Source organism: Atta colombica, unplaced genomic scaffold (assembly GCF_001594045.1).
Source record: "Atta colombica isolate Treedump-2 unplaced genomic scaffold, Acol1.0 scaffold92, whole genome shotgun sequence".
NCBI lineage: Eukaryota > Metazoa > Arthropoda > Insecta > Hymenoptera > Formicidae > Atta > Atta colombica.
The window spans coordinates 1,204,705-1,220,930 of record NW_017259586.1 but is presented as its reverse complement, the minus strand read 5'-3'; the positions used below and the strand labels follow the sequence as shown (position 1 = coordinate 1,220,930).

Below are 16,226 nucleotides of genomic sequence, written 5' to 3'. Positions count from 1 at the left end.
ATCAAATAATATAACAATTTTTATAATACTTGTTTGTAATTATGCAATAATTAACTTTTTCATAAGATAAGCAAAAATAAGTCTGATATGAAAATAGGTCCCAAAATTGACACAATAATATGCCACATATTCCTATTCTTTTTCTTTCTGGAATCATCTGTTTAAAATATAATAATAAATGTATAAGATTTTCTATAGACTTTTTATTTCGATATAAAATATTTTTTGTTGATTTATATGAATATTTTATGCTGTTCTATAAGTAATTTCTATTTTTGAGAGTTTTCCCGTAAATGATTGCCTTCAGCTTCGAATAGGGCTATTTGGTACTATAATATAAACACTATAAAGATAAGTTAGCATATGATTTGTCTTACAGATAGATGCACCAGTTCTCTCTCTCTTTCTCTCTCTCTCTCTCTCTCTCTCATGCTACACTAGGCTTTTATATTTAAAATCGTATTATGAAAAAATAATGAATAAAATATAAAAAATTGATTTAGAAAGTTACAAAGATGTAAAATGTATTATTATCAATAATATAGCTATCATAGACAAATAGTATATTTCAGGAAAATAATTTTTGACTAAGTAAATGTTATCTGCCTTTCAAATGGCTTTCGCTAGTTTCCAAACCTTTTCCTAGTTATATTATTTTAGGCACATACTATTTGCCTGATGTTATTTTCTTAGGCAAATAATATTTGCCTGAACGCTTTTTAGGAAAATGGGGTAATTATTTGAAAGAAGTAAGAGCGCATGACTACGTGCTTTGCAAAAGAAAATCGTAAGAATTTTATTTTCATATTTGTAGAATTCATTTTTAGTTGATTTTAGTTGGTATGGAAACAAATATATGAGTTTTTACTTTTCTAATTATCTAAACGAATCATGTTTTTATCATTATATAAAATAATAATTAATTTTTTCGAGAAAATAGAATGTCTCTTCAGGAGACATATATTAATTTTGATGGCTTTCCTTTAATAACTATATATATATATTTTTTAACAAATATATATATATATATGTAGTTGGTATTGAATATGACAACAAATTATAGTTATTATTATCATAAAAATGATTGCAATTGCTACAAATTATAGTAATATACAATTACAGTCATCAAAAACTTTTTCTCAGTGTGGCTAATAACAAATTGCAGTGATCTTTTCCTAAGCTTATTTTCTTGATGAATTTGAACGAGTAATCGCGCAATTAGAATAAAAGAAAGGGGAGTACATAATAGGCGTACTCTCCCTCCCTTGGAGTCGAAGTCACACAATATTTTATCGTTTCATCGCACTTTATATAATCCTGAAATGCGTCGGAGGAGAGCGCGATCAAAGTCGTATTAATGAGATTCCTGTCGTAAATTAATCGCGCGGCCGGTTACAAACGCACAACTGCCTGTAATCGTTGCTGCGCTCTGTCCGTCGTACATGTATCCGCGATCTCTCTGTGCACGCCACGCTCTATCGGCCGATTGACAACGTCTATTGTCACACGCTGAATCCGGTAATGAAGCATGTTGCACGTAGGTACGTGGGTGAGAGAGCAAGAAGAGAGGAGGAGGAGGAAGAGGACGTGGAGAAATGTGCGCTAGTCCGCAGCACTATACAGCACGTCATACCACGATATTAATTTCCGAGACGCGATGGAATGTGCACTAAGATATTACGTACAATTTATGTAACGAAATGCATACGTGTAACGTGTTTGCGTTACATCGGAAAGCATACCGTGTATTAAAAGTGATCTTAATACACTATATTAGTACAATTAATGTATGTATAGGAACAACATGCATATATAATTTACGTAATTGGCAGAATTAATGATGATTAGGATTGTGTCGTTTATGAATTTTATTAGTATACGCATTTTTACTTTTTAAGCAATTGTTTTCCGCTTAGCTATTTAAATTTTAATTTTATTGATCTTGTTTAATTAAACGTTAAACATTGTTGTACAGCCACTATTTAAATTACGCAATTTGCAAAAGAAAATTGTAAGAATTTTATTTTCGCATTTGTAGAATTCATATTTAACTAATTGTTTATTGGTATTTGTCAATTATGTCAATGCAATAACATGCCTGCTCAACTTAAAATATTTTGCTAACACAAGTGCCTAATTCGTTAATTTTTATGTTGGTTTTGATTGTATCATTTATTATTTGATTACGAATGAATTTCAATGTAAAAATGCGGCTATTCTGTTTATTACTTAATTGTATAGTTAAATGTTTAAAAAAGTCCTTGGAAATTATGTATAAATTATTTCTTTATTGCTGTCTTTTTTCCTGTGATTAGCAAATAATTTGATGCAATTTGTAACTATTATTGACACACATTTTATTTATTATTACTTATTATTTTATTATTACAACTGTATTATTGTCAAATCTTTTACGTAAAAGATGTTCAGCTTATTACTGTAAAAATTATTATCTTACCATGAAAATTTCGTTATTTTGTCGTTTTGAATTTCCAAACATAAATCGTTATGAAGTCGTTAATGAAGAAGAAAAAACATAATCTAATTCGCTGAAAAGAAAACAATGCGAGGAAAAATGGAGAGAAATAGAATAGAGAAAGGGTGTGATACTTATATATATAATTGCTAGATAATAATCGAATTTTCGCATCTCTTTGACGGCTGCTGTAAATTACAATTAATGAAATCATCAAGCGTGGAGCAATGACGTCAATCGCGTGCAAGCAAAAGGCGCCAGCTATCAAGGACGCCCAGGGCTTGCCCCTGACTAGTTTATAATTTTTATCCTTTCCTGACGTATATTCTAGAATCTGTCTTCGACCATGATGTAAGAAGATAAGGTATACCATTCTCGAGGATGCGCAGTAGGAGAATGAATTGTGACCAAAATTTGATTGGCTATTCCAATATGCCAGCACTATTATACGCAGGAAAGTGCATATGAGGCCACAATTTAATTAGTTGTTTCCATTATGCACAATGATATACCTTATATTCTTACATCATGTCTTCGACGGTGTGTCCGACACATACAAATGAGACCTGCTTACGAAAATTTTTCCTTATAACATCAAATTAGCTCCTCGTGTATACGAAGCATGTATGTTGTTTTCGATTAAACTAGAATCTTTGGACTAACATGTTACATTGGAATGACAGATGTCATTATGTATATAGAAAATGCAATTTGCTAAATTTTTCAATTGCTTTAGTAAATCGGATTTAAAAAGAAATAACTTCATAATTACTACATAAAAAATGTTTGAGCTGAACTTACGACATTTATTATATTAAAATTTTTATAAAATATATTTATCATTAAATATTTTTCATTAAATATTTATCATTAAATATATTTTTATTGTAGTACAAGGTAAAAGATATAATACGTAATAATTTTTCTTATAATTTTATCACAACAAATTTTTTCCTTAATAAGAATCATAATGCCACAGTGGTTTTATGATTATTTAATAAAGAATCATAATACTACAATGGACTATTATTTAATAAGTAAGAATTATAAAATCATTGTAATGAAATTGCAAGAAAAATTTACAAAATATTTTTTCCTGAGAAATAAAACTCTCAATGAGACGTAGATACTATTTGTGAATGCACGTTATATTGCTAATAATAATGCAAGGTCACATAATAATAAGATATTGTTGATAATTGTATTTAATATTGATTTCATTATTGTATACTGCATTATATGTTATGTTTAATGTAGATTTTTAATATACATGTTTTTAATTTTCTTTTTTTTTGTTAAGAACTAGATATATTCATATAATTATTGAATCGAGTATTTATATTGTTTTTACGTTAAAAGATTAAGTGCACGTTGAGATAGAATTCTACATTTTATAATTTTTTTTTTAAGTTTTATGCCAATTTGTCGTAATAATTATCACGTCAGGTATTAGAATAATATTAAAACTATTTAATTAAATTGGGAAATTAAAATTTGGAAGAATTATGAGACATATTGTTACATTATAACAAAAATTCATTTTTTCAATCTTCCCATATTTCATGCATTGCGTAAGATTGTTGACAATACTTAATTTATTTTTTGCTTACAGGAAAATCCATCTGGCAACTCGTCTTGGAACAGTTCGATGACCTTTTAGTTAAGATTCTTCTATTAGCTGCTATTATTTCTTTTGTAAGTATAAGACCATAGATATATTAAAAATTATAAATAAAATTTTATTTAAAGTTTAAATTTTGAATTACAGAAATTTGCGTAAATAAACTTCTTCTGACATAAATATATTTTTGAAAAAAGTTAAATCTATAAAAAAATCTATAAATCTGTTTAATATATGTACATGGTTGGTATTATTATTTGCATTAGCAATTATGATAAATTAAAGAGTTTCATGATTCAATCTTTCATAGAAATTATAATAATGTTAAATGTTCAAGATATTCTTTTTCTTGTCGAATTTTCCGGTGTATATTGCTTCATTATTGTAGCACTGTAATTATATGTTTACGGGGGTTCAAGGGTAAATGAGACTAAATATATCTTTCATGAGAGGTGAAAAAATAGCATATTGATTTCAAGTAGCTGTGGTGATCTGATTTTCTCGGAGCGCATAAGAGAAATATATAACGTTCACTAGTTAGTTTGATCTACAAATTACAGAAATTAAGTATATAATTCATCACTACGTTAGATGTAATAGCTTATAGAGAAAAGAAATTTTTTGATAATGTGTATATCTTAGAAAATATATCTTTGATCTTCTAACATGTATTTTTATATATTTAACATACATATTATTTTGTTTGTATTTTCTGAAATATATTATTATAATAGCTGATATCGTTATGGTGGCGAAGAGACAGAAAACTGTTTAATATTTTCTTAATAATTTTTCTTTGCTCTCTTTCTGAGAGCTCATTTTCTATGGAGTTTTAATTTGTAGCTAAACTATTATTTAAAACATGTGAACAAAAAAAATGATTTTTTTTCACATTTATTCAATAATTTGCTGAGAATCACTATTTTTTAAGTCTCTCTGATCTAGTATCTATTTCTCATCAGGTATTAGCCTTATTTGAAGAGCACGAGGATGCATTCACGGCCTTCGTCGAACCCTTTGTCATCCTGCTTATCCTTATCGCCAATGCCGTGGTCGGTGTCTGGCAAGAACGAAATGCCGAGTCTGCGATCGAGGCGCTCAAAGAATACGAACCCGAGATGGGTAAAGTTGTACGAGGGGATAAATCTGGTGTTCAGAGGATTCGAGCCAAAGAGATCGTGCCTGGCGATATTGTAGAAATATCAGTCGGTGATAAGATCCCAGCCGATATCCGTCTGTCCAAAATCTTCTCGACTACTCTCAGGATCGATCAGTCCATTCTAACTGGAGAATCGGTGTCCGTGATCAAGCACACCGACCCTATACCCGACCCACGCGCTGTCAATCAGGTAAAGCAACTGTGTAAAAACATTTCCAATACTTTTTCTAACATCATCTCTCAAGTATCAACAGTATAATTTCAAAAGTTCATATTCGAAAAAAATTGTAAATATATATAAAAAAAACTTTTATTCATAAGGTTTTCAAAGTTCGTTCGTGTGATCATTTGATCATGCAAGTCTTGACAACGTTTGTTTATAAATTTTGTTTTGCTATTTTTCTAGGATAAAAAGAACATCTTGTTTTCTGGTACCAATGTTGCCGCCGGAAAGGCTCGCGGTGTTGTTATTGGAACCGGCTTAAACACGGCCATCGGTAAGATCCGTACGGAGATGTCGGAGACCGAGGAAATCAAGACACCATTGCAGCAGAAATTGGACGAATTCGGCGAGCAATTGTCAAAAGTTATCTCCGTAATTTGTGTCGCTGTATGGGCCATCAATATTGGCCACTTCAACGATCCAGCTCACGGTGGTTCCTGGATTAAGGGTGCCATTTACTACTTCAAAATTGCTGTCGCTCTCGCCGTAGCCGCTATTCCTGAAGGCTTGCCCGCTGTAATCACAACTTGCTTGGCTCTGGGCACCAGGCGTATGGCCAAAAAGAACGCGATTGTACGATCTTTACCATCCGTAGAGACTCTAGGTTGTACATCCGTCATTTGCTCCGATAAAACTGGCACTCTGACGACTAACCAGATGTCCGTTAGCCGGTAAGATGATTAAGCAAACAGGATTATGTATTATGACGTAGATTTCACTTATAAATTTTTAATGAAATATCACGAAATAAGAAAATTTTCTTTTTCTCTTAGTTATATAATTAATTATTATATAATTAGTTATATAATTAGTTATATTATTAGTTATATAATTTAAATAAAAATATTTATATTTTTTAAAATATTTTAACATTTATAGAATGTTCATCTTTGACAAGATTGAGGGTAATGATAGCAGCTTCCATGAATTCGAAATCACCGGTTCGACTTATGAACCCATCGGCGAGATCTTCTTGAGAGGTCAGAAAATTAGAGGACAAGATTATGAAACATTGCAAGAGATCAGTACAGTCTGCATCATGTGCAACGATTCTGCTATCGACTTTAACGAATTCAAACAGGCATTTGAGAAAGTTGGTGAGGCTACAGAGACTGCTTTGATCGTTCTCGCTGAGAAAATTAATCCGTTTGGTGTTCCGAAAAGCGGTTTGGATCGTCGAGCTGGCGCTATTGTCGTCAGGCAGGATATGGAAACAAAATGGAAGAAGGAATTCACGCTGGAGTTCTCTCGTGATCGCAAATCCATGTCATCATACTGTGTGCCTCTGAAATCATCAAAACTAGGAACTGGACCGAAGTTATTCGTCAAGGGTGCGCCGGAAGGTGTACTTGACAGATGCACACATTGTCGCGTTGGTGGTCAAAAGGTTCCTCTGACTTCGACTCTAAAAAACCGCATTTTGGATTTGACCCGCCAATACGGAACTGGTAGGGATACCTTGCGCTGCCTTGCTCTCGCCACCGCTGATCATCCGATGAAGCCTGACGATATGGATCTAGGCGATTCCACTAAATTCTACACATACGAAAAAGATCTCACATTCATTGGTGTAGTGGGCATGCTCGATCCACCTCGTAAAGAAGTATTTGATTCGATTGCTAGGTGCCGCGCCGCTGGCATTCGCGTAATCGTTATTACCGGCGATAACAAGGCTACTGCTGAAGCCATTTGCCGACGTATTGGAGTCTTCGGTGAGGATGAAGATACCACCGGCAAGTCGTATTCCGGACGTGAATTTGATGATCTGCCGACATCAGAACAGAAAGCGGCTTGCGCTAGAGCTCGCCTCTTCTCTCGCGTAGAACCGGCTCATAAGTCAAAGATTGTGGAATATTTACAAAGCATGAATGAAATTTCTGCTATGGTAAGTCAGATTATTCTTTGCAATCGTTATTATAAATGATGCTATTGAATCAAGTTAATCTATTGAATTCATTTAGATCTTAACTCTCTCTTGATTTTATTATAGTTACAATTTCGAAAACAGCTTGTAAATTCTTTGCTTAATTTTCAAAAGAACAACTGAAACTGCGATTTATTTATCCCCAATTAGCTTAGGATTTATTGTTTTGAGTACTTTATTTCTATTAAAATATTTTTCCACTCAAAATTCCTAATATTACGCAAGATTCTTGAAATCGAAGTCAAATTTTCTGTTTGACAATTATTTTAGATAGCACTGAACTATTCAATATCTCTATTATTCTAACATTAATTGATGTAAAATAAATATTTATCATTTAAAAGAGTTTATTTAAAGAAAATTACAAAATTTTACGTCATTTTACTCTCACAGACTGGTGACGGTGTGAATGATGCTCCTGCCTTGAAGAAGGCTGAGATCGGTATCGCTATGGGCTCTGGTACTGCAGTCGCAAAATCGGCTTCGGAGATGGTGTTGGCAGATGACAATTTCTCTTCCATCGTAGCTGCTGTAGAAGAAGGCCGTGCCATCTACAATAACATGAAACAATTTATCCGTTATCTTATTTCTTCCAATATCGGTGAAGTTGTCAGGTATTTACGATATGAGTATAGTGAGGAGTTAAGATTGAATCATTATCCGTTTGTATGTTACTTTACAGTATATTCTTGACCGCCGCCCTTGGTCTTCCCGAAGCACTGATTCCGGTCCAACTTCTGTGGGTCAACTTGGTCACTGATGGTCTTCCAGCTACTGCTCTCGGTTTCAATCCACCTGATTTGGACATTATGAGCAAGGTAATGTAACAATTAAAGAGATGCATTACTGTCATACATCAAATGCAGCTTTATTGACTCATACATTTTTTTTACAGCCTCCTCGTAAAGCTGACGAATCCCTGATTTCTGGATGGTTGTTTTTCCGTTACTTAGCTATTGGTGGATATGTAGGCGCTGCCACCGTCGGTTCAGCTGCTTGGTGGTTCATGTACAGTCCAAATGGCCCTCAAATGAATTACTATCAAGTTGTAAGTTTTGACAAGAATTTGCATCGTTTATATTCAGAATTATTTGAAGATTTGAATAATTACTCTCTAATTAACATCCATTATTTGCACAATATAGACTCACCACTTGGCATGTATTGGCGGTGGAAATGAATTCAAGGGTATTAATTGCAAGATCTTTGCTGATCCTCATCCCATGACTATGGCTCTCTCTGTATTGGTCACCATTGAAATGTTAAATGCCATGAACAGGTAAGAAAGTAACTTGTAACATATTTTATATAAGCATTGTTTCAGAATTGTAATAAATTTATATTCTCTACAGCTTGTCTGAGAATCAGTCGCTTATCAGCATGCCGCCTTGGTCCAACATGTGGCTCATTGCATCCATGGCTCTTTCTTTCACACTCCATTTTGTCATCTTGTATGTCGATGTTCTTTCAGTAAGTAATTATTTACTTCAAAATTGCTATCAAGACTTTAGAAGCGAATGGTTAAAGACTCTTATTATTTCAATTTGAAGAGTAAAAGTTGTAAGCACTGTTAACTGTTTTGTTTCAGTCCGTATTCCAAGTGTGCCCACTAACGGGTGAAGAATGGGTTACCGTTATGAAGTTCTCCATTCCAGTGGTACTTCTCGACGAAACCTTGAAGTTCGTTGCCAGAAAGATCACAGACGGTGAGAATCCAATTTACACCGTGCATTGGATCGTTCTAATGTGGGCTGTGTTCTTTGGACTGTTGCATATCTGTCCCATATAGAACGTCCGTGAAATAATAATATTAGTCTAGCAGACGATGTTTTTTTCCTATGGAAAAACATCCGCGACTAAATCCTTGAACTCGCAATTGCATTTAACCGAAGCTCTTCCCACCGTGACGCGGGAAGGCGCGAGATAAGTTATTAACAGAGTGCGTTCAAGTGAGATTTTAACAAATTTGACTGTTGTGCATGGTGTTAGTACGATCATATATGAAATATGCCACCAAGGCCCACCATGCCCGCATCACACACCGTACCCTGACGTCGCTCAACGATCACGGGTTTCGAGTGGCATCGAGTGATCTAAGAGAGACCCCGTCGTAAATCAAAGATTGTGATCGTTAAATTATTTTCTACGAGTGCCTTTTGAACATTGAATTTCCTCTGCAACAAACACGAAAACTGTTCATAGATGTTCTTTCCGATATAGATATTTCCGATATGTTCGACGTCCTAATCCTCCTCCGTTTTTTTGCACTATTATTTATACTTTTTTTAATCTTATACACGTTTCGATTAGCAACAGATGAATTATCTGGTAATTGTAGCAGATCCTGATAATGTACTAACACAATTAAAATTCACATTAATTTACGAATGTCTTCCATCTGTGTTTCTTGCCGATTAATAATATTACGACATAAACTTTTATATCTTTGTATGTTCGAAGCGTATTATTGATCTTTGGTCGATTTGAAAAGTACAAAGTAGTTCACCCTCTAACCATATCGGGGATAGTAACTTCGGTTTCGACGCAAATAAATGCATTTGCGATTGTATCATTTTTGTAGAATAATACGCACGTTTACACAACGAAGACAATAAAACATTCGGCAGAAATACAGATGGAACGGACATTAGTAGTAGTAGTATTATATTTGTCTCCTGATTTTATTTTCAGGCTCAGTTTAATGCACGCACGCAACAAATTAGTACAACATTCGGTTAACGCGATTAATGTATAATCTCACTAATCTGTTTATATTTACATTTCTTTTCTGTTGCTTTCAATGTTGCTTGTTATAAATATTTATTAATGAATTCTTAGCTTCTGGTGTGCCCGTTTCTACTCTGAAGTCAGAACTGAAGTCGGAGCTGTCTGAGTGTCTGCTGAAATTTCAAGGAAATGCGAGGACTTCGTACTAACGGATCTCATTTTGTATCCTGCATACCGTGTCTTCCTTCCCATAGAGATAATGCATGCACGGTATAATTAATAGCACGTTTTGTAAGATCCTTTCTTATAATCTATTCTTTTCAATTATACTGACTTCTGCTGTGCCATGCGATCAATCGATTAATTTAACTTTGTGCGTTCATGTTAAGATATATTCTTAACATTTAAGTGAAACAGAAAAGTTTATTTTTATTAGATGATGTTTTTGCGAGTTATTCTCTTATAGAGATTTTTCGTCTGTAACGAATGCAATAAACGTAAAATAAGATTTTGTAAATATCTATATAATCAATATTTTTTTAGATTAGAAGTAGATGATAGAATGAAACAAATTGTCACAAAATTAGTAATCATCGCGATTGGCACAGCAGGATTTCTTCTAATTTTTCTTTGGTACGCGAACACAACATCTGTTCCCTATGTGTGTGTATAATCCATATGTGTGATTTATGCATTTGAAAGATTTACGCAATCCAACAGATTCGCGTATCGCTAATTTCCGGATATGGACTGCAAAGGCTCGTAAGTGTAAGATAAGGCAATCGTTAAGCAGAGGAAAAACAGTTGACCTCATTACCTCTCTCGTACGCTCGAAACTGACGGGGCAGTCCATAGAATTTCTAGTGCGTTCGTTCATGTCAATATCTGAGCAGTGTTCCGAACGCAAATACACTCATCATCGGGATTGATTATCCATTTTTATCAATAATAATCGAATACAATTAATTATAGAATCAATTAAACGACGCGTAGATTTTTTAAAAAATAAATTTGTCCTTAAGAATGATACTTAGTGATAGTTAGGCGCATCTATTTTTTATTCCTGGTTCCCGAAAATCTTTTCATATTTAGTTTCTTTTTTAAATGCGTATAGAAGAATCCTAGTTTGCTTTTGATATAGTCCTTAAATAAATTATTTAAAATGTTAAAAAATATTTAGGATATATGCGTAAATAACCTAATTTGTTAAGTTATTAAAATCGAAGAGTTGGTACTTTCAGCAATGAAGTAACATGAAAGTTGCATGCTAAACGCATAGTAAAAGAGAATTTGACTAGTGGCTTTTTCTTGTATAAAATTTCCTTAAGGATCGGCGATAATTCTGCTTCATTGAATCGTAATAATTTTATTAATAAAAATTTATTCGTTTCATGTAAGTTTAAACTTTTCCATTTTCTCACTTCCAATGTCTCAGATGTTCGCCGATTCTTCGAATTTTTGCATTGAAAGTAAACTTAGTCCCTAATTAGTCGAGGAATTTCTCGATTGAGTGAACGCGAATTCGGTCACTGCCACATAACGAAATGAATAATCGGTGTCGTCACGAGTACGTGGGCCTTCGAAACATCTGGCTGCTTAGTCAGTTCATCCCTTAGACCGTATCCTGTCGGCGACCTAAGCGATCGCTAATCAAGGAAGAAAGACTGAAATCGATTAAGTGCTAATAAAGACAGCAATTTCTCGATTCTTTCTTTCCTCGTTTACTGACGTAAAATCATCCCTTACGAAACGATATTTCCAGCTACATTCGATTAGAAAAGAAAGTAATCGATAAGAGGGCAAAGAGCAGTATCGTGTCGTAAATGGTGGATTTAAGTGGTTCACTTCCGTCGGCAGCGCACGATCCAAGGTATCATCCAGATCTTCGCAGAGATCGCCGTAATTTCGGCCGTTCGCAATTCAGCGCGCAAGACGCAGCGCGCGAGACGCTTCTCCGCAAACACGTGCAAACGCAACAAGACTGACGATGTGTTCCGGAGAGAAGCGGACGCGTCCGCTGCGTTTTCTTTATTTTTTTTTCTCTTCTTCGGCGCGCGACGCATAATAATTTAATTGCGCCGCATCCGGCGATTCAGGAATCCACCGCGGTCGCGCGGCGCGACATTGTAATATAATTAATTAATTAGTTAACGGTTAAGGCGTGATACTTTGGTATGGGCATAATTAAAACTTAATCAGACCGAACGAGTTAGCGCTGCCGCACTAACGAACTTGTGTCTCGAATAGTGTTTTGTTTCGCAGTTTAATTTTTAGCACGAGATAAAACTACTGGCTTTGCATCCTCTGCGATCGATACCTGTGCGATATTTGTCCTCAATGTTACTTGAAGGAAAATCCATTCGCGTGGATGAATTCTACAATTCGCAGCGGAATAAAAGTTCATCAAGAAGGATACATAATATTTAATTATCACTAAAAGAGATTTGTTCTTATAATTGTGTATCTATATCTCATAAAAATGTTGACCCTAATTGATATTCGGATTGGACATTTTCTTTAACTGCGATGTGACAAATTTATTTTTTTCAATCTTAATTTTGCATCATCTTGTTTCTCGGATTTTGATCTTCAATATCAATAACAAATCGTTCGATTACGTTAAGTTTGAGCAAAGATATATAAAGTAGATATACTGGACCCACGAATATCAGTTCAAGAAATTTCAGAGCGAATATCGATTAGGATTAGACTGCGATTTTTTTATATTCTCCGAATTCCGAGGCTTCCTGTGTAATACTTGCCATTATCATGTTTACCCACTGTGGCATAGAACAATGAATGTTGTGCCTATTCGGATATTCGGACGCGCGAGTAATTAGCATGTGTTATTGGAGTACAGGTACGAACGCGGGGATCAATGCGAACAGTCTAATGCAGTTCTCTATGACGCTCAATAAGTTCGACGAAATTAATCGGAGAGCACGGATTACAAGGGGACCCAAGTGACGGATCTCGAAAGTTGCGCGAATTTCAATTTTTTGCATCCCACACAGCACAAACCTCCAAAGAATGTCCTAAAGACGTTTTAAAGATGTCTTTTGAACGTCCTAAGGCGACCCGAGACGTCTCTCGGATAAAGTATGCTGTGTGAGAGTAAACTGTTGAATTTTTAAAGTCCGACAAATATGAGAATATATTCAACGAAATGATACATTTTTCATCCTATCATTTTTGAAATATTATGTCAACGAAATGATATATTCTTGATCCTCTTTTATTTCTTGATTCTCAAATGATTGGAGATGATCTGTCATTAAATTTAAGATAAACAGAATGATTTCCTTTTCATTAATGTATTTACATACTCGTACGATTTTTTTCGAGATTCGTCATTTATTGTTCCCTCGCATCCGGATTCCTAACTTCGTCCACGATGTATCTGTAAGTACTTGGAGTGTGCATTGTATTTTATGTTGACCGAGAATGACGGGGTAGTGCCATCACGACGAAAGTATACTGCGCGACGTCACGCAAATATCAATGCTTGATTAAAAAGTTACAATCCTAGCTTCATTAACATATATTTCATATAATGCTGTTATATAAAGAAGAAACGATTTATATTTATTGTATTCGCTTCGTATATTATATTTATTAATTATAATTTATTAACTGTCAAAATGTATGTGTGCTGAGAGTTAATTAGCTCGTCGGTAGACATTTCTTATTGATCCTTGTGTGACGTTGACAATGAAAACGCAGTGTCCAGCGATGATGAGGCTACGATCGCGTCGTTTCCTTCAGGAAGTACCTATTTCTCTAACGATAACGAAGTTAATATTAATATTAATAACTTATGGAATACTATAACATCGAGTGATTTCGAATATATACACTCGCCGCGGACGCGCTCCGCGGCGAAAGATAGTCGAGAATATAATTCCGGATGTGAATTATATATCAAATTTCGTAGAAACAGAGAAATATAAAAATATAGAAAGATTAAAGAGAAATTGTATACACGAATCCGACTGTTGCGCGTGTTACGATCAAGTCTATGCATATAAGTACAATTATGTTATCATGTAATTATTGCGCCACTCCCTCGTGTGTTGGCGTTCACAATTTGTTTTATTTATCGTCCGATTTGCCTTTGTCGTGTATTCAATTTGAGTTCGTACGGAGCGACATTATAACAAGTGAGAGTATATGACGACGGAATGATATATAATGCATTACTTGTTATAATAAAAGAATCATGTGTTACTAATGCGTTTCTCGATCCTCCGACGATTGGCCTACTAATCGAAATAATAATTCTCGCTTAAACTCGGCGATTATTGCCATCAGAAAAAGATTTGAACACTTAATATGATGTAAGTAATAAGCATTCGATTCAATTTATTTTCCAGCCTAAAACTACTTTAATTTTTCAATCTTTTTTTTCTCTCTGGTTGTCTGTTATCCACTCCATCATATTTCGAATATTTATTGTAACCACAGCTGGCTTAAGACATTCAGATGTTGGTGGGCCAGAATTAGTATATGAAATTTAGAGATTACTGAATATATACATTTAAAATTCAGAAGGGAAATCTTTTTATTTATAATTTCTTTCTTCGTAAGTAATAAAGTAAGATTAAAGTTTCGGCGAGATGATATTTTTAAAATTATTTATAGGATGATTTGCGGGATTATACTCAGTAACGGTTGTTTGGTTCGAATAAAAAGAAACAAAAAAAGTTGCTGATTCCAAAATATGTGTATGAAAAAACATTTAGTATTTTAGTACAATAAAATGATAATGAATGACGCGTTTGTGGCCCACTTATTCAATGATTAAGACAGCTTTCTGCTTGTACCCTTATAATTTTTTGACATAACAAATCAAAAGGTTCACAAGGACTTTGAGGACCATCTTGTACGTCTCACCACCGCTCGTCTCATTGTGTGTGGAGGCAAGATTTCGGAAAATAAAACACATTACGTGATGCCGAAATTTTTCGACACAGCGCATCCACGACGAATCTTTTTATTATCTACTATGGCTATACTATGGTGTCCCCTATTTTCCTCCCCCCGACCCTTCGAAACTTGTTGTTTGAAATTTTTGCATGCGTTCACTGGAAAAAAGATCGATGTGATAACTGTCGATGACCCGGAATGAGTCCTAAAATCGAGGATATTGAAAACATTCTCCGACACATCACGTGACCTCGACACCCACCCTCTTTTGCTAACTTCTCCCTGCCTGCTGGTGTGCCAAACTGTACAGTCATGAAGAGGGCGATCTTCGAGGGTGACTACGGACGCGCAGACGTGAAAAATACAGGTAATGTTGAATTTGTCAATTTTAAGACTAACGAAATTAACTTTTAACTACACGACATTTAGCTGCAACACGACATACACGCGTGCGCGCACACACACACACACACACAAAACACATACACACGCCATCCACGAATTACATTCCGCAAATAAGTGACTTTGAAGACGATATTTTTTTCTCGATGGAAAAAGATTGCGATCTCCTTTTTGTCATGTAATGTGTATAATTTGTTTATGTACATTTCAAAAAGAACTCAGAGGATTAATAACATTTAGCTGTGCAACACGACTTACACGACACGCCGTCCACGAACTGCATTCCGCAAACGAGCGATTTACGTGTAGCAATTTCTTCCGTTTGTCGATGGAAGAAACTGCGGTCTTTCTTTTTGTCGAGTAATGTGTATAATTTGTTCATGTACATGTTTATGTCTCCAAAAAGAATTCAGGGAAGCCTCGTCTATTCTATTCTACAACACATTTTAACTACTCGAAATGGAATTATAAAAAATCTTATTAATACTTTTTCTAAGGAACATACTCAATCAAGAGAAAGTAAAAAAAGACTTTATGGAAGTCTTGATGATTTTTTTGTTATAAAATTTGGCTATTTATTGATATTAAAGATCAAAATAAAGTTATTTGGATTTTTTTGTTGACTTCTATATGTTCCTTGGACACTTATTATTATACAATTTATTATATATTAATACGAACTAGAAATTCCTATACCCATCAAAGCTAGACCTTTAATGCTTAAATAATTCAATGTGTATTGTATATATGTACTATATATATATATAT

The 16,226-nt window shown here is 34.3% G+C and overlaps 1 protein-coding gene across 6 annotated transcripts in view; it reads left to right on the top strand.

Moving 5' to 3' along the window:
* The window catches only part of LOC108693568 (calcium-transporting ATPase sarcoplasmic/endoplasmic reticulum type), a 56,967-nt gene that overhangs the window by 38,254 nt on the left and 2,487 nt on the right, over window positions 1-16,226 (top strand). For 4 of the 6 annotated variants that reach the window (XM_018202579.1, XM_018202582.1, XM_018202580.1 and 1 more), the window contains exons 4-13: window positions 4,089-4,171; window positions 5,060-5,446; window positions 5,663-6,150; window positions 6,359-7,364; window positions 7,797-8,017; window positions 8,086-8,221; window positions 8,299-8,451; window positions 8,549-8,682; window positions 8,756-8,873; window positions 8,992-9,192. In XM_018202579.1, coding sequence (XP_018058068.1) covers window positions 4,089-4,171; window positions 5,060-5,446; window positions 5,663-6,150; window positions 6,359-7,364; window positions 7,797-8,017; window positions 8,086-8,221; window positions 8,299-8,451; window positions 8,549-8,682; window positions 8,756-8,873; window positions 8,992-9,192 — 2,927 coding nt within the window. Of the gene's footprint in view, window positions 1-4,088; window positions 4,172-5,059; window positions 5,447-5,662; window positions 6,151-6,358; window positions 7,365-7,796; window positions 8,018-8,085; window positions 8,222-8,298; window positions 8,452-8,548; window positions 8,683-8,755; window positions 8,874-8,991; window positions 9,193-16,226 lie in introns of those variants that run through there. The other 2 variants (XM_018202583.1, XM_018202585.1) reach the window with 1 other exon arrangement.